A 24,737-nucleotide genomic window follows, 5' to 3' on the forward strand; every position below is an offset into this window, starting at 1 on the left:
CGCATCACGCACGCTTCGTCCAAAAATATACAATTTGTTTTAATGATCTACTGTATATGAAAAAGCCACACAAAATTAAACAATGGAATTGGATGTGTTGTGTGGGTAGTGTTGACTGTATGACAAACATACAGTACAAGAGACCATCACAGTGATCGTGAACTCTCATCTGCAATTAAACCCCCAACACACACAAATACATATAGCCTTAAGCCTGATTTATACTTGTTTCACATTGAAAATAGCTTATAGATCATGCATCTTGTAGAATTGTAGAGCAAGAAAGCAAGTATAAACCAGGCATTATACCCGCATCTGGTTCCCGATACCTCGTCTAATCAGTGCAAGAGAAAAGCATGACGTCACTGAACTATGTATAGTATTATATTAGACTACATTTGACACAATGAAAACATATGGCAGAGAAAACCGTAATACATTTGATTTATAAAATACAAATAGGCTGGTTTTGACAAAGAGACTTGTATTTTTGAGTTAACATAAAAAAAGCGTTAAACTGCTAATGAAAAAATACTGTATATGTAATTTTAAAGTCTACACACACATTGACTGAGTACAATGGTCTTGATTGTGTTTACATGCTCCCCTGTTCCAGTTGACATAGAATATTACAGACAAAACCTGAGAGTCCCTTAACAGAGCCCATCTGTTGTCAATTAAAAAAAAATATCCTAAATTTTAAATATTTTCTTATTATCAACATCATCATCAAACAGTAATCACTGATTTGTATCTTTGCTTTGCTAGAAACCTATGAAAAATAGAGAATGGAAAATTAACAGAAGAGTCTTTACATGCACTACCAGCAGGCTGGTATTACGAGGTGTAGCATTATGAGATGGCTGCCTGGATGAAGTTGCCTTTCATTCAGGGCAAGAACTCATGAAATCCCTATAATTGATTCGGCATAAGATAACATTAAAGGTTCATGAAATCCTAAGCTGATCTTGTAGTTTGTTTCCCTGTACAGGTTGAAAACAGCACGTGGGTAAAAACATGAAGGCTTATAAGCAATGCAGCTGCAACTAAAAACGTGTTAGATTTACGTGTCCAGAGCCATGTGCAAGCAGACCAGACAGTAGTCAACTGTATTGTCAATGCTTTTACTTTGGCACACCTAAATCTATCAAACCCATTATGAATTAGATTAGCTGTAGCTGCTTTGCTTAGGTGTCCTATAAGGTCAGACTTATGCAGCCTGCCCTTGGGTAGTTTTTAACCTAAACCGGAAAACAAACCAGCAAAATCAGCCTACGGTATCATTAAGTAGAGATACTTTGAATCACGTGTGAATACTTTGTATGTGTCGGTTAAAGATGAAATAAAGCGCTATTCTTTGGGTTCATTTTGCTACTCATGAACAGGGGTAGAGAACAGTGAGGCTGGTCAAGAGCATCATTGTGTCACACTTCTTGGATAATATCTAAAATTAGAGGTGGGATCTTGGGTAGACGGTCTTAGAAAATGACCGCTTACCTATGACCGGTACATTGAACTGCACACTGATCGGTACACACCTTGTGTTCAAAATACAAAACCTTAAAGATCAGCCATAGCAAAATTGTAAATGGACCCAGATTCAACTCGGATTAGCAACTCCCGTAAATAAGCTGGTCTGTGTCTAGAATCAGGATTGACTGGTCTGGAATCAGTGTTCTGCTGCTGCGGCGGCGGGGCTGGGCTGGGCTTTGATCCGGTCAAGAGAGCTGCTGGTCCAGGGTCTGTTCTGGGCAGAGGGGGCACTCTGTGGAGCTGGAGCAGCGTTCACACTGTAGTCCGTGGCCACAGGGCAGAGACATGGAGCCCTGCTCTCCACACGTCACACAGCACTGCCTCTGCTTCCTGTACAGTACCTTGGGAGGGGGGAGATCAAACATTTAGACTTGAGCATTGAGCATGTTAACCACTTTTCAACCTGCCGTCCCTAATCTGGACATTACTTTTTATTGAATTTTGTCAGTTTTTAAAATACAGGACATACATAGACGCAGAGGAGAGACGAATTGAGTTAAACACAATTGTGTACAAATAAGATAAAGGTGGTAATATAATAAAATAGAAACAAATAAAATAATCAATCAATGGAGGTCATAGAGTTGAAGTGTGATAGAAATGGGTCCCATGTTCTCTCTTATCTGCTGTTGCCATTACATGGGGTTTACATCTTCGCTAATTTATTTTGGAATGTTCCTGTCTGTAGCCCAGGGGTCTTCAACGTTTTCAGGCCGGGGACCCCCAAACTGATGGGGAGATGGAGCAGGGACCCCCTACCACCTCGTAGGATGGGGGGGTCGGGGCTACGACATATTTTTTATTTTAAACATGTACAAGTTACAGCGAGCAGGGTGGGCCGTACCACTACAATTTCTAAACATACTACTTATTAACTGAGAACCAATGTCAATAATATCAACAATCTGTCAATTGCATAGTAATCATGTATTCAAGCTATTCAAAATGGATAGAATCATGATTTATTTGTAACATAAATGTGAAAAATGGCAAAAAAAGAAAAAAAGATTTGAAATCTTTTTTTCTTTTTTTTTGCAGTAATTTCGCGGACCCCCTGCAGTACCTCCGCGGACCCCCTAGGGGTCGCGGACCCCCTGTTGAAGACCCCTGCTGTAGCCTACACCAGTAAGACTCCCTAATCGGGAGATAAGCGACCGTAGGTCGCTTATCTCCACAAATAGGGCAAAAATGTGTTTTTCCAAAATCTTCCTGATCCAAGTGTGACAGGTGACGTGTGACTGACTGACTGACTGACTGACTCACTCACGGACGGACGGACGGACAGCCGGTGGAGGTTTTGGTAGTAAATGCGACCTATGGTCGCAACAAATATAGTAGCGACTTTAAGCTAGATGATTTTCAGGAAGGCAACGCCAGGCGGACTACGGCTGCTATGACGTAATCGCAGTAGCGATCAAAATGGTTAAGCAAAGCCTCGGCGGCAATGGGTTCCCACCCCTTTCACTAATTGCTTTGGTTCCCATGGCGACGCGTACACGCAGCAGACCGAGTAGGCGCTACGTGGGAAGGGACCTTCTGCCGTAGTAGAGACGGCTGCGGCGATGGCAGGTTTATCTATCGAGCGCGGATCATTTCTGATTACCGTTGTCATCTGCCGTTGCCGTAGCGTTGCTTAAGGTCGCTAATGTTTCATGAGGGGGACATTGGTTTGAGTGGACATTAGACATACTGTACATATGGGTGCTATTACCTGTTCTACAGTGTGTAGACAGGTACAGAGCTGGGCCTGTAGGCTGACTATCGACTCGAGGGGCAATCTGTGCAGAAGCTGGAGTTGGTGAAGTGCCAAGTGGGGGTTTTCTCCACTTCTCAGGCTGTCCAGGGCCTCTTGTAGGAGGGTGGCCTGCCTCTGTGTCTCTTCCTCGACCTGCCTCGCCCGCTCTGCTTCCATGGCCAGGCGCCCTGCATGTGCCCGAGACTCCTCCGCATCAGCTTTCAAGGCTGCCCAAGTCTAGGAGAGAGAAGTTGGAAAACTAATCGGTGGAAAACATAACGTCACTGTCAGGCAGAAACCTCGTATCTCCAAGTTTCAAATTAGTGTTTTTTCATAAAGTAAAGCCCTGATTCATCAAACAGGACTGACGCACAAGACTAGTGAAAATAGCAGATCTACAAGCACACAACGCCTCGTACCGCAAGGCGTTGTTACTAAAGTGAAAGAGGTTAAGCGTACAGGGCCAACTCAATCAGGCACATACTGTACTCCAGGGGTCCATGAAAGAGTTACTAGAGGGAGGCCATCAAATCTTTGTGTGATAAGATTTATTTTTTAGATTAAACACTTGAATCTCAGCATCCCTATTCCGAGGAAAGCTTTAGACAAAAATAGCAGATTTACAAGCTTGCGAGCCATTGTGAGCTTGTAGATGTGCCATTTTTGGCAAAGAGGTTTGTTGTAGATGGAAAAAAAGAGCAGACAAAGTACAGCGTGAAAGGTCAAGTTTACAAAATATTGAAGATTTAAGTGGTTATCATCATCAAATCACTGATTTGTTTTTGTGTTAATGTGTCTGAATACACATAAATATGAATCCAACTCGACAGTGATGTCAAACAAGCCTAGGAAGCTATCTATATAATCTATGAAACAGTTTAATCTGCAACACAAATTAATAAAATATATATGTAGTGGGAGTTTCTGCTTCTTCTCCCTCTCAGCTGAGGGGTCCTTGGCCTGAAAAAACGTTGAAGACCCTTGCTTGAACTCAGTGCACACATATCATCATCACCACTACCTACCTACCTGTGCAGTGTGCCTCCAGCTATGGTCCCAATGTTTTAGGGCCCTATGAGCATCATCCAGCTCTTGTTTGAGTCTGGTGGTGTCTGCACTGGATCCACTGGAGGGCAGCAGAGTGGGAGGGGTGCCTGGTGATCCCTGGCCTGAGGGGAAGTGTTCCCATATACTACTGTTCATGCCATTCAGACCTGCGGAGGACAGAGTGTACTGTTGGCAGTCAAGTTGGTGGATTAGCGTTATTCATCATCAGACCGGCAGTAGCATGTCACCCCACACTCCCAGGAGTAAAGGCATACCTTAAAGAGGGTATATATAGTAAATAACATTTGTATGAAAACTAATGATAAAGATAAACTAATAAATGAACTAAATGTGGACTCAAAATATGCATTTTTTCAGTTCTAATCCAACGATAACAAAATATTCTACGGTTTGGTTCAGAGAGGCTGCCATCTCATCAAATGGTGGTCTGTGGCTCAAATGCTGGTCCATAATATGAACAGGATTGAAAACCACTGCTGTACACCCTAAGCTGACGACAGCCATTATCCATTCATTTTCCTGCGGTACGGTATTTCTTTTACCCCAAATATACTTTCATAAGGCAGCCATCGCGTTACAAAAACAGCTAACCATATACAACAGTGGTGCTGTAAAAGTGTGAAAGTTCCACAAACCTAAGGCGCTATGAGATGGTCCAAGGAAGCTGCTCTCTGATTGGCCTGGTTGTGACAGCTGAGTGGAGAAGAATGGAGAGGCGTGTGCTCTGATTGGGGGAGAGGGCGATGGGGAGCTGAAAGGTGCAGAGCTGCTGAGAGATCCTGGGATGTTGACTGGCGCCGAACTTTGAAGCTGGTTCCCTCCTAGAATAAGAAGAAAGGGAAATTAAAAAAATACTTTACTTTTCAATAGCTGTGCATAATAATGAGGACATTACAGGATGATTACTAACCATTAATGTACAATAAGTATAGGGCTGTCACCTGAGCTAAAATGCGAGCGTTAATGTAGTGGGTGCAGATTTTAGAGCAAAATTATGTAACTTCTGTGGCTATGTGCTTGACCACAAATAGATGTACTCAGCGACGTAGCCTCCTGGTAATGTCTGTGTCCTTATGTACTGTCTTATCGTGTGGACATAATAATAGATTTTTGAAAAACGACTTTTGAAAAATAGCAGATCTACAAGCTCACAGTTTTCAATAGTTAAAGTATAAAATAATGAAGGCCCCTCCACCTTGGGCCCCAGTAACTCAGTCCCACTTTTCTCCCCCTTGTGACGCTCCTGTGTGTGTGTGTGTGTGTGTGTGTGCGCGCGCGTGTGTGGTTACCCAGCATCACTCCCACACTAGGCTGAGATGAGCTGCTCTCCAGGCTCCTCTCCAAGGCCGACACGCCAAAATCATTCAGGTCCAGATCATCCAGGGCTGACTCTATATAAACAGAAAGAACCAACCAACACATTGTTTTAGCTTCACAGTCAAATGTCTGAATGGAACTCACACTCCTTCCAAATTATCGTGACTTTCCTTCCACGTTATTATCAATCCATGTCACACAACAGCCATTTCACTCTTACTTAACCACTGGAACGCGTCTCAACGCAGGCAAAAAACTCCCCAGAATTGACAACCTGACATGGTGACTTACCCACAACCGACTCCACAGTCTCACTGGTGGGGTAAAAGGGCAGGGCGTTTGCGTTCATGCCTGAGGAGAGGCCTGGTCCTGGGGGACCAGGAGGGGCGGGACTGGGTGGGGTGGCAGCCAGGCTGGAGGGGATGCTGGAGGATAGACTTAAAGGGCTTCCCACCGGCAGAAACACTAATAAGTCCTGTAGAAGACAGATTACACTGTTAGTATCGCATCCACGTATCGTATGGATATGAGAAATTATTTAATGTCCATAAAACTGTAATCATACCTGTTTGCTGTGAGCAGCTGACACCATTTCTCTGTTGCGCTGCTCCAGAGCAAAACTCCTTTGTTTTGCCTAAAAGCGACACACACAAAAATAAACTAAATACAAAGCATAATAGTATGTTTTGACCATTGGTAGATGCAGTTCATGGAGGGTTTCCTTGTGTAGAATCTTGAAAGCTTTTTTAGAGTTTGCTGCCATCTAGAGGTTAAATATCATATAGACTAGACTGATCTCTCAAGGAACAGGGCTGCAGCTAGGGCAGGGCTATATATTATCGATATTGTGAAATGAAATTTGATATCGTCTGGGATTTTGGAACGTGATATGGCAGCCGCATACAGTGTTGTCTTCTCCTGATTTTAAAGGCTGCATTACAGTAAAGTGGTGTAATTTTCTGTATTTACCTTTTCTAGACATTATATTATTTGCCTTTACCAGAGTAGTCATTATATAAGCATTAGTATCCATCATTGTGTAATTAGTTTGTGAAAACACCAATAGTAATATTATATTTGATTTTGTCCCATCTCCCAGCCCTTGCTGCAGCTGATAAAATAAATAACGGGTGTTAGATTTAGGTGTGCCATTGTGATCATGGCAATGGACTCTTTTTACAGCTGTGTCATTGCAAGGCAAACACAGCTGCAGTTAATGTAATAAATAATCAGTTTGATTTATGTATACCAAAGGCCAAGCACTGACAGTAGTCAATAGTATTGTCAATGCTTGCTAACTGGCACATACATGTACCACCAACATTTTATTATCAGCAGCTATTTATCCTGCTACAACATGACTGTGAAAAAGTCCACTGATTGATTGCATATTGGCACAGTAAATCTAGCACACCCATTATTATGCATTTTATTACCTGCAGCTGTGTTGCTTAGCGTCCCAAGCTCAGCATCCTATTTTTATTTTCTTTTTTACTTTTAGATAGCAGCAAACTCACAACAAAAGTCCAACATGGTTCAACATGATTTCTGATTTAAGACTTTTGTATCTGCATTAAACTAAAAAAAAAGAAAAAGATTTTTGCTTGTAGATCGGCTGTTTTCAATTTTTTTTTTCTTTTTTTAAATGATAAATACAATACTGGCTTTCAAGCAGTTTCAAGGGGCACACTTGACCCTTCTCAGGGGCACACCAAAGGTCCCCAGGCACAGTGGTTGAGAAACACTGCCGTAGACCATTCCCCTGGGGTCCACAACGCCATGACTCACGAAAAGGTTTTATATGATATATTCACAACCATGACTTATCTGTGGAAGAACCACCTTCAGTCCTATCTCACTCTGCCTTTTCTCACTTTCCTAAGAAAACAAAAGGTGTTAACCCATAGCGAGTGACACCTCTATACATGAATTCACCACTGTCTGATGGCCAGGTTTAGCATACCAAAAAAAGGGCTATTATCATATGGATGTAATGGAATGCTTTTCATGCAAGTGCCTTGCATATTGGAGATGGAATACTTCCAAAGCAGCACTGCCATGACAACTCACCATGACAACTCAATTCCCCCTGTGGGATCAATACAACTTAAATCTATGTATTTCCTTTCTGGGCGTGTTGCTCATAGAATTGGGCTACAATATTGTTGCTGTCGGGCAGAAACGTATTTCCATATTGTAACTTTTATATGGGTTTTTTCCCCCCGTTAATTAATGCCTTACTTGATCATACTACAGCGTCACACAAAAGCGTCAAAAGTAACAGATGATTTGATTATGATTTGATTAATTTAGATTTTTGATTAATGTTGGCGTGTCTTGTCATATTTGTTTAAATTGGTGCAATATAAAATAAAGACAAAGCTTGAAATGCTGCAGAAAGCGTTTTGAGCTTGTAGATCTGCTACTTTTGAATTTGAATCCAGAAAAGTAACAGTTTCGGACATATGAGGTTTCCACCCGACAGAGACGATATGGAAAGAAAGATTCATAATCATTTCCACGTCTTAGGAAACTCTAACTTGAACACTTCTAAATGTCACAAAGCAAATGATGTCCCTCATTTTATTTCCCAAAACAATTCCCAATCAGTTTCTCTCACCTGATCCTCCCTCTCGAATCCAGGCGCTCTACCGTAGCCTCCCTCTCCAGCCCAGGGAGACGGAGGCTCTCCTCCTCCGCCCATGTCTTCACACAGTGATAACACCCTGCCCAGCAGACCTTGTTCCGCTACACCTGCACCTCCAGAAGGGGAGAAAGGATCGGCCATAGACCCCGTCCCCGACCCATGCCCATGCCCGGGCACCAAGCTGGGCCCACTGGGACTCGAGGAGGCCTCCTGGGCAGGATGGGGGTCTGCTGGTCTGGGAGGAGGGGGGGAGCTGGGGGTTGGGAATGATGACTCTTCACTAACAAAGGGTTCTAAACGAGAAGAGACAGGAGTCAACATACTGTCATAAGTCAAGTAAGCTTTTTTTTTTTTTGCTGGTTTGTGACTTAGCAAACAGGTACACACAAAGGGACAAACAATAAAAAATATAATCTTAAGTGTTAAGTGAGCACAGTTTACAGATTCAATACAAAGCCTTACTCTCAACATGTGCAAATGCACAAAAGGGCCCTCTGGGACAGCTGCCAGACTGCTGCATGTCATTGCACTTGGTGGATTTATAGATCTGTGACAGAATGAGAACACAACAGCCATTAACATCTGCCCTCAATGATCTAATCTAATTCTCATTTTCAGTTTGAGTCAACAGTGACCGACAGACCTCTGGGTGAAACTGTTGTTCTGTGCGTGTGTGGCAATATTGGCATCCCTCTGCCCCCTCACATTTACTGGGATCTCCCCATTCTTCACTGTGTTTCACCGATGGACAGGGCAGAGCTCTGTGGTAGCAAGAGCAAACCCCAAACAATGTTAGATATTAGAATACTACGGTATTATCCTATTTCACTCACTTGCGCATTTTGTCGTGGGCTACCTGTACTTGTGTTTGTGTGGACTCCTTCTCCTGTCTTTACTGTTATGGTAGTATGGACAGGCGTAACCTTGGCGACACAGGCGAGGAGGCTTTTTACAGAGCTCGGTCTTGTAGTGGGACAGCACGTAGGTGTTATCTGAAGAAGAGAGTAGGAGAGACAGCACAGGGTTGGTTGAAAGACGTCACATGAAATCTGGCATAAAGTTTTTATAGTAACTGAAGAGAATGGGAGTACAATCAAGTTTCAACAAGTTGTATTTTTACTGGTGCATGGCTCAGAAGAGATCAAACTGAAAAATACCAGCACTTTTGGTAGGCACGGGCAGCTGTGCCAAACAAAATAACGCAGGCTTTTGGTTGCACAATGGCAGGGGTACTTAAACGACTATTCCTGTGAGTGCTGCTATTTTTTTTTACATTTGGCAGAAATGCCTTGTCCTATACCAAATTGACATAAATTGTAACTGTTTTACAGTAGTGATTTGTCGTTCATGATTTGAAAGTTTGATTTGATTTAAACTGTTACGTTCACGCTTTCGTTCATACCCCTCGTCCCCTCCCCCTATTAGCCCCCGACACACAGGACGGGAGGGCGGGCTGTACGGACAACATAATAAAAACGCTCCCGCGATAGTGTTTTTCACTCGGGCTGATCGCGCTATGAACGGTGAACGTGAACGAATCATTCGAATGGATCATTACAGTGAACTAAATGATTTGTTCACTGAGATGAACGGTTTTGCCCACCACTATTTTACAGTGATGTTATGGACTTGCCTTGCCAGCGTGGCTCCTCACTTAGGATTTTCTCGATGAGGGCGGTACTGGCTGCCTGTCCTGACTGCCCATCACCGCCTCCTGCCGCGCCCTCTGTGGGTCCCGAGCCTCCCTGAGACTCAATCACCTGAACCTCCCTGTGACAAAAAAACAAACAAAAAAACCCAATGAACACATAAAAACACAGCACAATCAGAAATATGAATTTAAACTCATGTAGAAGATTAATGGCTACACATTCCAGCTGTGCTCTCTGTTGTACCTGATGTCATAAACAGGGCTGCGCAGGTCATGTGATCCATGTGCGAAAGCGCAGTGGGAGCCGTTCTTACTGCAGTGGCCTTTCGAGTCCGTTTCATGAATACACGAGCCTGTCTTGTAATAGCGGAGGTGATATCTGCGTTCCGTGTCCCCCGCTGTCCGATGTAGGAATGGACATCTGGAACACACAAAAAAACACAGGGAATTACTATGAGTTGTACTGTATTATTGCAGAGCCCAGTTTTTTTTTTTTTTTTTTTTTTATGAAAATATTTTACGCCACTATCTCTTTTATTAGAGTTGAGGCTTTTATAATATATAATAACTGTTTTACAAGTTAAAACTGATTATTATACATACATTTATTTATATGGAGGTGCGTATGATCTCAGAGAGATCATCTTTTTCTATGCAATAACTCTTTAAGTGTAGTAAAATATTTCAACCCTCTTTCCAGCTCTTGATAAAAGATTGCAATAAACAAAACATGGCAATATTGCTACAAAATATTTGTGACTGTGATATGAACCAGGATAAATGTCAACACTGCTTGAATTGTATGCATGATTTTCTATCACATTACTTTCTAGGAAACCATCAGAAAGCTCATTTGAAAAATACAGCCTCTTGCTTCGTGGCACAGTTATTGTTTCTGTTAATGTGTACATTTGCTAACTGTGTAGTTCTACTAACTTATTTCTTGCTCAGTTATTAGAAACCACAATCAGAGCCGAAAGGTACAACAGGAATCCAAATGATCCACCCAGCATTGGCTCATTAGCATTACGTTTGAGGCGTCTGCACACTGAATCTCTTATAAGGGTATTTACAGGAGCTTTTTTAGTAACCTGATTATCTCCCATGTTCTGTGTCTTTGTTTTAAATCAAGGTGATAACGGTTCATTTCTCCTTTCTCCACATGAGCCCAAGCAGTGGGAGAATAACGTCTTCATTTGCTAATACCATGAATAGTGAAATGATTTAACTATGAATGAATGTAGTGAAACTATTCTCTGAACTTCAAATTCTTGTCTGCCAATTGTATGACTCTGTAAAAAAGAATCCTGTTTTTCCGCATTAATGCAAATGAGTTTCAATGTTTTCATGAGGGCTGATAAAAACTTTGGGTAAAAGGAGGTCTGCACATATAATTTTGTCAAGTGTTGTGGTGACAAATATTAGCCACACTTGGTTTGGAAACTAAATTAATCTGGCTCCTCACCAGCAGTTTGCACAGTGCATTTCCTCTAATAGGTCTCAAGACTCACTTCTCCAGATATACTAGATCTGATCTACGGTAATTAAGTTAGGTCAAGTTAACCTTTCAACCATTGACACATTAAACGATATTCTAAAGTAGAAACTACTACGGAAATACACAGACAGATATACCTTTATTAACCTTTATTAATTAAATGTACCGCCTCTCCCGATAGTCCAGAGAAAATCCCTATGTTCCTCTCTGCCGGCCAGATAATCCAGAGACTTTAATATGCTTTAATTGATATAAAACATTTAAAAGTATAATCGATGTTTATCGCCAGTTGTATCCGGCTTGATCGGGTTTCCGTATGCGCGTTAGCTTGCATGTAAACAGTAGTAGAGGAAGCTCAGCGATGGAAGTGTATTTTTTCGATGGGATTTTTTTATTTGAAAGCTGTGATCGGGTGTACTACACATGCTTGGGATTAATACCGTATTAATCCCAAGCATTATACTGTGCTAACAACACTGTAGAGCTCAAGACCTGATGCTAGTTAGGAGAGTGTGGAGGGCAGCGATTCAGAAGTCCCGAGTTTGTGTTGGCTAGAACACACTCTCGCATTGCATCTCGTCGTGCACTCCTACACGAAATTATGGCAAGTTTTTATACTGAACATCCAAGTGTCCTCAAAGGATTGACAACCTTTTAGATTTGGGTGAATTGTAAACTTCAAAACTGTGATCTTTAGGAGCACTCACTCGTCCCCGTCTGGGCAGGTCCCCGTCCCCTCATCATATTTGGTGCAATAGATGTCTGGGCTGTAGTTAAAGGTCCCATCTCGCCTGCGAATGGGCCTGCGGCGCCTCTGGTTCAAGAAGTGCCAGTGGAAACAGGCAAAAGGCCGGTGCTGTGTACACTTGTGCTGCACAAACAGGGGGCACTGCTCGGTTCTGAACTCCTTCAGGTATCTGGAAGGGTGGCATAAGCAGGGAAACAACACTTGGATGTACACCAGAAAGAATGGAGCGTATGAATCATGAACATATATAACTATACAACGTAGACTATAACAATGGTTCTCAAACATTTTCATGTCAAGCCCCCCCCCCCCCCCCCAAAAAAAAATTGACACTTATTAGCATGCGGACCCCCATTTGAAAAGAGATAGATACCTCTATTATCCCAAGGGGATCAAATCAGTAAAGAAAAGATTTGTATGGCATTGGCACTAGCAGTGATTCCCAATCATTTTAATTTCAAGGACCCACAGTTTGACATGCATTAGGCTACGGACCCCCATTTAATGGTATTTCTATCTCTAGGAGTCCTAGGACCCCAATGTATATTGTAAAATCAATGTTAAATTTACTCAGAGGGTCCATTTGTACACTCTCTGAGTCCATTTGGTTCCAAATTATTATTTAGCTCCCTCCAGGACCCCTGGGCCTGGGGGTCCCTGGACCCCACTTTGAGAACCAATGTACTATAACAGAGCAACAGAGCGTGTGAAAATAATAACAACAGAGTTAAGTTAGGCCTGCTTAAAGAGTCATTCCAAGTCCATCCAAATGTAATACACTACAGCTTGAGGGTCTGTTTACAGTCAACACCACACAGATAAAGATCTTATCTCACCAATTCAAAGAGTTAATATATTTTGTCGTATCATATGCATAACAAATACACGTGAGGTTGTGTATACTTTAGCACCGTGGTCCGGGGACAACCAGCGGTCCTTGAATGGGTTCCACTTGGTCCCCAGCTAAAATGATGGATAGTTGGTAACCAAATGAACCCTTTAATAGATCTGTAACTCTTGTTAAGTGTAAAATGAACCATTTGGTTTCATTTTACGGCTCTCGGAGTTCAATTATTGTTAAGTTAAACAACATCAGCGTGGTTTAATTCACAATAAGTTGTTCTTTTGATCAACGTCAGCCTGTTATTTCTCCTATGGCACCAACATCAACACATTATGGAATTGTGGACAAAACCGTATCCAACGAGAACAAAACATTCTTTCAGATCCAAGTTTTGGGTCTGAGTGGCTAAAATCTCATCAGATAGTGGTCCGTGGATCAAATGCCCAATAAACAATGGGCCTTGATATGAAAAGCGTTGATAACCACTGATGTAGCTGGTTTACAGTGAACACCACACGGATATAATGATCTTATATCATCAATTCAACTAGTTATTCTTTTGTTGTGGTATGCATAACAATACACGTGAGGTTGTGTGTGTGTGTACACTTTAGCAAGCTAATCCAGCTAGCTTAGCTACGTACGTGTAATGCTGGGGTTTCTCGGGCTGTATGTTGAGCACGTTAGCGGGAGACGTCGAGCCGCCCGCCGGCGAGGACGAAGACGAAGCAGAGGAGGGTCCCGGCGCGCTGTTTGGAGCCCCCGGTGCGGTGGGCTGCTGTGTGTGTGTTTTGGACATTTCCCCCCCGCTTACGGGCTTATCAGAAACCACTAGCTTGTTTTTAGCTTAGCGAGGAAGCTATTCTCGTTAGCCACCGAAATCCGCATTCTACGGCCGATTTGCGCGTGCGCAGGAGGGGCGGAAGTGGAAGTAAAAGCCAGTTAACAGGGGTCTTCAACGTTTTCAGGCCAAGGAGGACCCCTTAGTTGAGAGAGAGATGAAGCAGGGACCCCCTCATCGTTTGACAGCACAATCATCAGTGTATTTTGGATTCATGTCCATTTGTTTTCAAATATTCAACCACTTGAACCGTCAGTACTTAATAAACCTGGCCTTTCACTCTGTACTTATTAGTCTGCTCTTTTTCCCCTCTACAAACCTTTGCTGAAAATAGCAGATCTACAAGCTCACAACGCCTTGCAGCGTGAAGCGTTGTGAGCTTGTAGATCTGCTATTTTTGGCTAAAGTTCTCAGAATATGGAAGTGGTTATTCTGGTTAATATAAAAATTAATTAGGTATCCGGCGTATCCGCAAGTTCCGCAACCCACAACCACTGCTTGGGAAACATTGGTTTTATATTATTATTAATAAATAAGTAAGTAAGTAACATTGTTTAATGAAGTACGTAAAGCGCTTTCTCACATAATGGAAAACATAAACAGGGGGGTTGGTTTATTATTTTCCCATATGCAAAACGTGCAAAACATTTGATTGGCGACATCACAGGAACACGGGGCCAATGGGCGTTCAGTTCGATGAGTGACAGGGGAGAAGAAGCAATGAGAAGGCGTCTCCGAATGACGTCACGTCGAGTATTAATAGTCGCACACATCCCCCTCTCGCTCATCAAACGCATCGTCGTCTTGTTGTCGAACCGTCCATTGACGTCTGAACTCGATTAATAACATCAGTTAAAAGAAAAGGTACGTGTTTATTGTGTTCCCCGTCGACTTGTTGAGGTAATAGAGCGGTTTCCAGTCTTGTGCCGATAACATTTAACGCCTTTATTCGTGCGTTCTGTGTGTTAAGTGTTTTGTTCGGGGTCGTGGTGGGACTTGTGTCGGCTAGCCTAGCCTTAGCTAAAAATAGAACAATGGACTCTCATTCCACCAACCTACCCGTTTGGTCGGCGGTAATAAAACAATATGTTATATCCGTTAACTCGGTTAACATCGAGACAAAACGTTACGAAAATGCAAGGCAAACAAACCCGTGACTGCGAGTTTAGACTAAACATTGATATTATGGTCTTAAGAAAAGCCCGCAGGTTGAACGTAGGCCGTGTCGCCTGGCTGTGGGTGTGAGTCAACCCAGTGAATAATGGCGATGTGAGGGAAACCAACGTTGGTCGCTGAGACCATCGCAGCTGCCCTCTCTCTATGGAGGCGGTTTATTTATTTATTTTTAAAACCAGGTTACGTCATTTTCTCTTTGCCGAGCGACTGAGAGTGAATAGAGCACCGGTTCTCAAACACTGGGTCGTGGCCCATTTGAGGGTTGCGGACACATTTTTATGGGTCTCTTAATTTTTGGTTCCCTATTTTTTTTTTTTTTTTTTTTTTTCAAAAAACATTCCCAAAAGCTAAGATTTTCATGAATAAAAACAATTTTTTTTTTAAGAATCTTTCTTAAATAATAATAATCTAAAATTGTATAAATTAGGAGACCGATTTCGCGACGCATTGTGGGCTTGTAGATCTGCCATTTTTACTCGTTTGGATCCCGGGCAAACGTCTAATCTCTCTTTTGGGTCTCGACCTGAGAAGTTTGGCAACCACTGGAATGGAGCCTCCTTGTCATAACATTGCTTGTTATGTAAACATCCCACAGCGTGGGTTTAACCTTGAAACCTGAAAGCGCGCCTTGGTAGAGATTCATAAGCTGAATTTGAATTATTCCGTAGCGTTGTAATAAATGGTGCTGCCTGAGTGTGCCTGTAAGGAAGGCGGGTTGTGTTGATGGGAGCCACCAGACTCCTCCCAGCGGGGGGAGGGGATGCTAAAAGGCTAACGTGCTAAATGTATTTTTTATTGTCGACAACGAGGGCAAGTCTGTTCCAATTTATATGATTACACGGATGATCACAAAAACATGTTTCATCCGCAGTCGCGATTGTAAGGCCCACCAGATCAGACCGATGTCATTCATTGAAATGTGTTTTGTGAACGATTTTTGTAGCTGCTGAGAGATGGCCCGTACCAAGCAGACCGCTCGTAAATCCACTGGAGGAAAGGCGCCCAGGAAGCAGCTCGCCACCAAGGCTGCTAGGAAGAGCGCACCCTCCACGGGAGGAGTGAAGAAGCCCCATCGTTATAGGTATGTAATGTTTGCAGCCAATTCAAAGATTTTTTTTCAATTCAAAGGAGCTTTATTGGCATGAGAAAACATACGTTTACATTGCCAATGCAAATAAAATAACAGTTGAAAATGGGGTAACACAGTACAGTTGGAGGGGCACAGCATTGTTTAAATTACTGATCCAGTGAACATTATGATTCCCTGGACTAGGGTATCATTGGGCAGCTATTCTTGGCCATGCTTGAAGTTGTGCTCTAAAGTAGTTATGCGTTGACTTTTTCAGGCCAGGAACCGTAGCTCTGAGGGAGATTCGTCGTTACCAGAAGTCTACAGAGTTGCTGATTCGCAAGCTGCCATTCCAGCGTCTTGTGAGAGAAATTGCCCAGGACTTCAAGACGGATCTGCGCTTCCAGAGTGCTGCCATTGGAGCCCTTCAGGTGATTGCAGTGCCAATTTGTTTCTGTGTAATCAGTAACTTTAGCTTTGCTACACAGGAACTCAATTTGCCTTGTAAAATAAGCTAATGGTGTCATTTTTTTTACCCCTGTAACAGGAGGCCAGTGAGGCATACCTGGTGGGACTATTTGAGGACACCAACCTGTGTGCCATCCATGCCAAGCGTGTCACCATCATGCCCAAAGACATCCAGCTGGCTCGCAGGATAAGGGGGGAGAGGGCCTAGACGGCTTGAGGCTGTATCGAGACAAATAATCCTATTTATCGTACCTAGCGATTTTGTGGACATTTAATTTCTTTGGGTTTTTTAAAGTTTCTTTTTTTTGGTTTTTGTATTGTATTTTAGATTGAGACAATGGATCAGTCATTCCACAAACCTGAATTCAGATTTGGTTAGTCAAAGATGGAACGGAATATTGAGTGGGTCGCCAACTGTTAGGTTTCCGACAAGGCAATGGTGCGGCTGGATTTTGTTCCCTTGAATCCAAGAATTGGTGTATCTTGGCTGAATTCTTAACATCTTCCATGGGGGCACGGTCCTTCATACATTTCTACCCTCTGCAGTATGCCAGCATGTATTGCACAACAGGTTTCTGTACTGTAGTGTCAGGGTGTAGTGTTTAAAGTCACCATACACAACAGCAAGGTGCATGACAGCCCCCCTTGTATTTTCTGGACCGCTTTTGACATGTTATTTTTCCAACATAAAAATCTTGGCAGCTACATTTAATACTATTTATGAAGTGTTGTCACATGTCTTTCTATTAAAAGTCTTTAAGGATAAAACTTGTCTTGTGATAAATGATCATGGTTAGAACACCATTACACATGACACTCATTTAGTGCATATGATTTTATCTTTGTACAGGAGGCAAAGTGTCACACAGATTCTGAGTATTGATTCGGTGTCATACAAACCATTCTGTATGTTTGAAACCAGTAGCTGTAGGAATAAAAACAAATGTAAGTGAAATCTGAAAAAATACAACATTATTTTATCTGTCTATGTTGTAATCCTCACCAATACGGCAGATTATCTCTTCACAGTCCTTGACAGTGCTTGCTTTTAGTACAACACAGTAGAACCCTGTTGACTGACGAGTTTCTGGGGAGTCTCTGTGAACACAACCAATCACATGCTCAGTTGACATCTGGATCTGACCAATGACAACATGCCTTTGGGATTGCGTCACTGCTAATATGCCTTGGAGGGCTACAACAGGCGTGTAGATTAGTTCTAGATATTAGATACACAATTTATATTTTCTACATGATTACAATCTTTCAGATTTCTGTTTGCAGCACCAAAGACACTCACGCCACACAGAATGCCAATATGGTGTAGTCTGGCTGAGTGTACCTCCCCACACAGGAGATTTCTGGGTAGTGATGTTGGAATAACTCCTGAGGAAATGTACACAAACAATTACACTAATCAGGATATTGATATGACAGTATATAATGTTGCCTTTTCGCTACCAATGGACACCCACCTGCTTAGTGTTTTTCTCTGTGCATGTCAAGTGTGTTTCCTTCATGTCCAAGAGCACCTCCTGCAGGACAAATGACAGTATGATAGGATTATATTGTCCAAAAGTCCATTGTGGTTCATATTTCTATTCATATTTAGCAGGGATTAATACCTTGCCGGGCAGTTTCTGCTGCAAGACTTGTGGTATTGCACACTGCAGCACCTCCTTGCCTCCAAACTGAGAAAAGAGTAGATCATTAATCCGCATGCCTACTGTAGTTCCTGAGTATTTGCTCTCACAAACACAATGACAGAGAATAAAAAGGCAACATCTGAACGTAACTACAAATTATTTCCAACAATAGTTGAAGTAACTAATAACATGATTTAAGTTGAAATAGAATGTACACATGAATATGTACCATTCCGACGTTTGTCTTTCCCAGATACTGCACAATGTACACAATCCTGTTGGAGAGAGTTATGGTTCAGTGTCTCCATAGATGTAAAATAACTAGGGATGCCCCGATCAGGGTTTTTTTGCTCCCGATCCGATACCGATCAAATATTATTGCTTCCGATTCGATCCCGATCTTTCCCGATCCGATCTTTTGGCAAGGCATTAAGAAGAAAAAAAAATCTATTCATTCTATCACTTGGTTCTCAACCTTTTCAGGCTGTGACCCCCAAAATAATCATATTTTAACTGGGGACCCCCGACCCTGAAGAGTTGAGGAAGTATATTTTGTATAACACGGTTCTATTGTGAAAATAGCAGATCTACATGCTCACAACGCCTCGCAACGCGAGGAGTTGTGAGCATGTAGATCGGCTATTTTCACAATTTCTGGCTTTAATATTTGACAATTTGGCCAATGTTTAATTTGTCATTTTAGAGGTATTAAAAAGTCCTTAATTTTTCACTTTCGAAATGTGCAGATAACCTCTATACACTTAAACTTTATGTTGATTTGTTTACTGTTGAGAGAGAAAACAATGTTGCACATTAAGTTAATCATCTGGGGACCCCCCCAAAATAATTTGAGGACCGCCCTGGGGGTCCCGACCCACAGGTTGAGAACCACTGAGCTAGTTGACAGTGCAGAGAGACATAATTGCCTTCCTTTGATCCATTAGCAAGGGGCCAATTACTACTTATTGGCATCAGCTGCCAGCTGTACGCAGAGTCTGACACAATCACCTTCCCTCTGCAGTGCTCTGTCTGTCTCATTTCTCCAAAAGCCCTTGAATATGATTGAAAATGATTAAGGATTACTGTGATTATGGTAAGCTTACATTTCATATCGCATTCACCTTACCTGTAACTTTCAGTACTCCCAGAAAATATGTTTTTGAAAAAAAAAAAAAAACTTTTTTTTTTTTTTCGATTTTTTTTCCCCCGATCTCCGATCTTATAAAAACGGCCATATCGGCGGCCGATCCGATCACGTGATCGGGATCGGGCAACACTAAAAATAACGTAGAGAATATACGTTTAAATGTGTCTCAACTGGGACATTTAGCCAATAGTTGTAGGTGGTGCAAATGACTTACCTGCCCTCTTTGAGACACTGTGACGGGGGCGACCGCTGATTGGCTTCATCTGTCTGATCAGAGGAACATGGGCCAAGCCTGAGAGTGGGGTTCTCCACTCTCAGAGCCCGTAGGTGTTTAATGAGAGGCCGATAAACGCCTCCGTCCCTGTCCCTCCACCGCAGCACACGTATGGACAGAGGACGTCCCTTTAGCTGAGAGAGGACCGTGCCAGCCTGGACAATCACAAGAGTTTCTGTGTGAACGAAATGCTCAAAAGACGTGCACCATAAATGTTTATTCAACCTTTGCTCGTACCATGTTGCTGTCAGGCCACGTAAGCTTTGTTTATGTTGCTTATGTGTGTACATGAATATACCACATACGGTATATAGCGTACCGGTATATATATAAATATATACACACACACACACACACAGTATTGTAATTTAGAGCACTATCTCATCTTGACCTTGACTCGCTTCACTTGCCTGTCCATTCCTCGAATTCCGCAGGGAGATTCCATTGATCTCGTCGATAACATCACCAGGACAGATAAACTTGTCTACCTGAGCCTGGCTGCCGTGCAACAGGTCTAAGACAAACACACGTCCACTGAGATACCTGATAGAGAGAGAGAGAGAGAGAGAGAGCGATGATGCAGAAGGTGTAGACTAGAGCAGTGGTTCTCAACCTTTTCAGGCTGTGAGCCCCCAAAATAATATTTGAACCCCCCCCACCCTGACAAGCACTTGGAATTGTAGGAGCATTACATTTAGTTTGACTTGGTTCCACAGACTGTGAAAATATTTCTCTTTCTTATATTATTTGACAATTTGGCCAATGTTTGACCAGTTTTTATTGTATAGTTTAGTTACTATTATAATTACTTTTATAGATGGTGTATGAGTGGTGGAATGCCAACCTTAAAACCATGCCTAACTCCCGACAAGGTACTGCTTCATACATCTCACACACCTGGGTACACAAGTAGAACTTCATCTCGTAAAATAACAGATTTATAATTGGCATTAAACAATAATAACTGTTACAGGATAGCAATAAGATCCATAAGTCTTACTGGTAGGAGCCAGCTCTCGTCCAGAAAACTGCAAGTCTGTTGAGAGAAAATAAATATTAGTTGGCATGGTGAAATGACACTATACAATATTAGTGTATGTTAATTGCAAATGTATTGTGTTTCTGTACCACGGTAGCATATGAATGCATGCCGGAAGAATTTGCGCTAACCTCCATGTCCAGTTTGAACTCCATCTGTGAGAGAACTAGCAGCAGGGACATGAAAGGTTCTGCAACAGGAAGGACATTTCATCATGTGCATTGGACACTATTGACCATGTTGTGGCCATTTGGGGAGGTGATGAAAATAATTTCCTCAACGTGATTTAAGACAATCTGATAAGGTAAAAAGCCTCACCCACAAATTCCTCATTCCTAAGTATTGACATAGCAGGGCTGTACCACTGAAAAACAGCAATACAATGCAAGCACAATTATTATTTTGAGTAGGTTTATTCTTAAAGTAAGTTATTCTAATTGGTTTAGTTAGGGGGAAATGTACCAGTTCTTCGTTAACATTTTTTGGTTAAAACAAACTTTTTGTTCTTTGTTAAAGGATTAAAGCTCTATAATCTGATAATACTCATTGCTAGCGCCTAGAGTCTTGAGTCAGTTTGTTCTGTAAGACTGTTGTCTCAGACAGTTGTCTCACCGGCTCCCCATCTCTTTAATAAACAGAAAGCCAATCAGGAAAGAGTACCCATTTATCAGCTTCAATTTTGCAGTGTTCCAGTTCCAATTTTGTCTGCTCATTTCTTTGCGTCATCAATTACAATTCCACTTGTTTAATGTGTATCCTGTGCAAGCATTTTCTGTTTACTAAAGAGCTTGAGAGATGGGGAGACTGAACAAACACTCTGTCAATGAGTATAGAGTACAGAATATAGAGCTATTTAACAGTTATTTTAACAAAAATATTTCACATACCCTACCTTCAACACTTACTTTAATTAGAGCAGCATGCAATTGTGTTTACTAATTGTGCATAAACTGGATATTTAAGGACATTATTTAAAAAAGGCAGGGCAGATGGCCATACCTCTAGTATTCTTGGAGTGTGCAGAAGGTGGGTGATGAACTGTTGGAGGACCTTGCGGCTGAGAGCTAGCCTGAGCAGGTAGCGACCCCTGCCCTGGGCTGTTAGCAGTTTCCGACACGCTTTTGACTTCTCCACTGCCAGGGACACTGCACACACACTATGCAAACAGCACCAACAAGGAGCTTATTACACTGTTGCACTTATTGTACCGTGTCATGTTCAATATCTTGAGGCTGTTTGTCAGTTGAACTAATAACATCAATCATGTGTTACCTGCCACAGGTGTCCTGTTGTGGAAGCTGTTCAAAACACTGCCAGTAGTCTCTGTACACCAGACTCAGGTGTACAGAGTCTGGTTCTGGGAACACACACACACACACACACACACACACACACACACACACACACACACACACACACACACACACACACGTGTACCGTACGCACATGCACACACCAGTGTTGTGTAGGCCTACCCTATAATATATGCATCAAAACATTTTAACAACACAAATCTGGTATGGGGGTCCCTGGCTGGTACAAACTATTTGCAGATGGGGGTCCGTAGACAAATAGCTACATTTTAATTTGGGGGTCCCTTGTCATGAAAATGTTTGAGAACCACTGGTTTAAACAACATTAGGAAACAAGCCCAAATAACTTAAGCAACAACACTTTAGACACAATTAAATTAAAAAATCACACCCGTGTGAAGTGGAGCTGTGTGTGTGTGTGTGTGTGTGTGTGTGTGTGTGTGTGTGTGTGTGTGTGTGTGTGTGTGTGTGTGTGTGTGTGTGTGTGTGTGGATCATGTGTACCGATTTTTGTGACATTTGAAGAAAATATGTAGGAAAAGGAGCAAAAAGTGTGTTTTGGAGAAAATTCAAGATGGCGGAAAATCTATCATGGCGCAAATGGGCGTGGCCTATATGGGGAGATGCGTCATGACCCAAGGAATCCAGGGAAAAAATATTTTTAATTTTCCGACCTACGGTTCAAGAGTTACAGGCCAAAACGTAAAGTGGGGTGTTATGGCGCCACCATGCGGCCAAATGACACAATTATTTTTTATTTAATCCTTGAAATCATTATGAACCTCCTCTCCAAGTCTTGAAACTCTAGCCCCTATGGTTTGCGAGAGACAAATAATTGAATGTGAGTTTTTGCGATTCCCATTATAAGTCAATGGGGAAAATTAATTCACTAATAAATTAATATCAATTAAACTATAGAACCTTTCTCTTAGAAAAGTAATAGCCCACGATTCCCGAGTAAGCCGGTCGATTTGACATATGGCGCGAGTGTGTGGTGGCAAAACTGTGGGACTAGTGGCGTGCCGAAGTTTAGGAAGTTCAGGCTACATACAGACAGACAGACAGACACACAGACAGACAGACCCACCCACACGGCCACGTATAGGGAGCCTGTGCTTCACACAGCTCCAAAAACTGCGACCAGTAAACCACCAATATTTACAAGCAACTTTACACACAAAAAAAGAAAGAAAAAAAAAGGTAGCTTATAATAACTTAAGCAGACATGGCAACACTGACACACGGTACACACGGTTGGTATCACTCAGAGTCAGAGTAGGCCTACTACATTTATCAATGTATGAGTGTGACAGACTGTTGTCCATGCCATGCCATGATGCCAAATTCAATATAGCTTATACTTGGCTGTCTTGTTGGCTACTTACGATGGATGCCTTTCCTCAAGATGAGCTCAATCAGCTCACAGCAAGACGCAAGGTGAGGGTTGGTATCTGTCACAATCTCCCCGTCTGACTGCAGGTGCAGGATACATACTGGCGGAAAACAGTTGTTTGGTCCCATTAGTTGCAATATGTAACCTATTTATGCTCCTAATCAATCAATCAATCAATCAATCAATCAATCAATCAGCTATAGGTCTACTGGGCGGCGATGAGAGGGTATCGAAGTGTTCAAATAGCATTCATGCAAACCACATAGATCATTTATTTTTGCATGATGGATTATTGATTAGCCTATTCGATGCAACACTGCATACAACTATACCTTCAGAAGATAGCCTATTAAAATGGCCATTAGGCCATCCTAATTAACAAAGCTATAATGATGATCATCGAGAGCATCTGATCAAAAGTCGCGAGATGAACGGCAGAGAAATGCCGCGTCCAATCTCAAATAATTGTAAGCATTACCCACAGCAAGACAAGTTATTGTTATCATAGCCTAGTGTTTACCTTTGAGAGTCTGTAGTAGTGGTTCTTTGGGTGCCATTATTCTACTTGTCTTCTCTACGATCAGATCGGCTGCCGGAGGAGAGGAGACGCACCTACTTGACCGCCTCACAGACTAAACACTTCCGTGTATGCATATTAATAACCATTTAACATACCGGGACACTTTACAATTCCACACAGGCAGTAGCCAATTATTTCCACAGAGACAACGGCGTATCAGCCAGTGTTGCTATTATTTTCAGCGCTTCTTTGTATAAGAGCCACCTAACCAGGATAATAATGAAAACATATGCCTTACGTCTGCCAATAAACGGCCTATCAAAATGTAATGTCTCTGTCTGTCTGCTGTGTTTCCATATTTGTTCAGCGTCCGAGTAAATACAATGGATCCAGAAATTAGTTAAATGGTGCGATGGTGGGCTCTGGCGACCTCTACTGGAGTGCTCTTCAACTGCAGCCCACGGAAACACCCGAACACAAGTGGGGTCGGGCTCGGGCTGCTGGGCAGCATACTACTGTATGTACATAGAATATACAGCAGCGCGCACTCTGCAGCATCTAGACAGTGGATGAAGCTGTGCACCAGGGATGGTGAAGAAGGAGTCATTTACCAATACTTAACCTGGGTAAAAGACCTGGAGAACACTCACAAGTGCTTTGCAGAAAGGATATCTGTTTTTTACAACACGGTAAGACTAAATTTCTTAACTTGGCCTTCACTAATAATATGTACTATACACAAAACGTTGTTGTTAAAGTTTAGGCTACTTTGTGGATGTGTGTTGGTAGGTATTGGGTAGGAAAATGTTTT

The 24,737-nt window shown here is 42.2% G+C and overlaps 2 protein-coding genes across 3 annotated transcripts; one reads left to right on the forward strand and one right to left on the reverse strand.

Annotated features, from left to right (window-relative positions):
• Positions 1-427: 427 nt before the first annotated feature.
• On the reverse strand, positions 428-13,922 carry unk (unk zinc finger). 2 transcript variants are annotated; one of them, XM_080747581.1, is made up of 15 exons: positions 13,686-13,922; positions 12,157-12,366; positions 10,196-10,372; positions 9,934-10,070; positions 9,157-9,292; positions 8,944-9,061; positions 8,763-8,847; positions 8,274-8,593; positions 6,219-6,287; positions 5,945-6,128; positions 5,626-5,727; positions 4,972-5,157; positions 4,298-4,482; positions 3,245-3,505; positions 428-1,874 (listed from the first exon to the last, which is right to left on the reverse strand). In XM_080747581.1, the coding sequence occupies exons 1-15, from the start codon at positions 13,838-13,840 to the stop codon at positions 1,719-1,721; spliced, it is 2,481 nt and encodes an 826-aa protein (XP_080603707.1). In that variant the 5' UTR covers positions 13,841-13,922; the 3' UTR covers positions 428-1,718. The 2 variants fall into 2 exon arrangements, with proteins under 2 accessions (XP_080603707.1, XP_080603708.1); XM_080747582.1 differs by lacking the exon at positions 428-1,874 and having other exon boundaries at positions 3,352-3,505; positions 4,294-4,482.
• Positions 13,923-14,678: 756 nt separating this feature from the next.
• LOC308303537 (histone H3.3A) lies at positions 14,679-17,356 on the forward strand. The gene is made up of 4 exons (XM_080747925.1): positions 14,679-14,746; positions 16,002-16,139; positions 16,405-16,558; positions 16,675-17,356. The coding sequence occupies exons 2-4, from the start codon at positions 16,012-16,014 to the stop codon at positions 16,801-16,803; spliced, it is 411 nt and encodes a 136-aa protein (XP_080604051.1). The 5' UTR covers positions 14,679-14,746; positions 16,002-16,011; the 3' UTR covers positions 16,804-17,356.
• Positions 17,357-24,737: the final 7,381 nt, after the last annotated feature.

This window comes from Nannobrachium achirus (assembly GCF_963921795.1).
Source record: "Nannobrachium achirus genome assembly, chromosome: 18".
Taxonomy (NCBI): Eukaryota; Metazoa; Chordata; class Actinopteri; order Myctophiformes; family Myctophidae; genus Nannobrachium; species Nannobrachium achirus.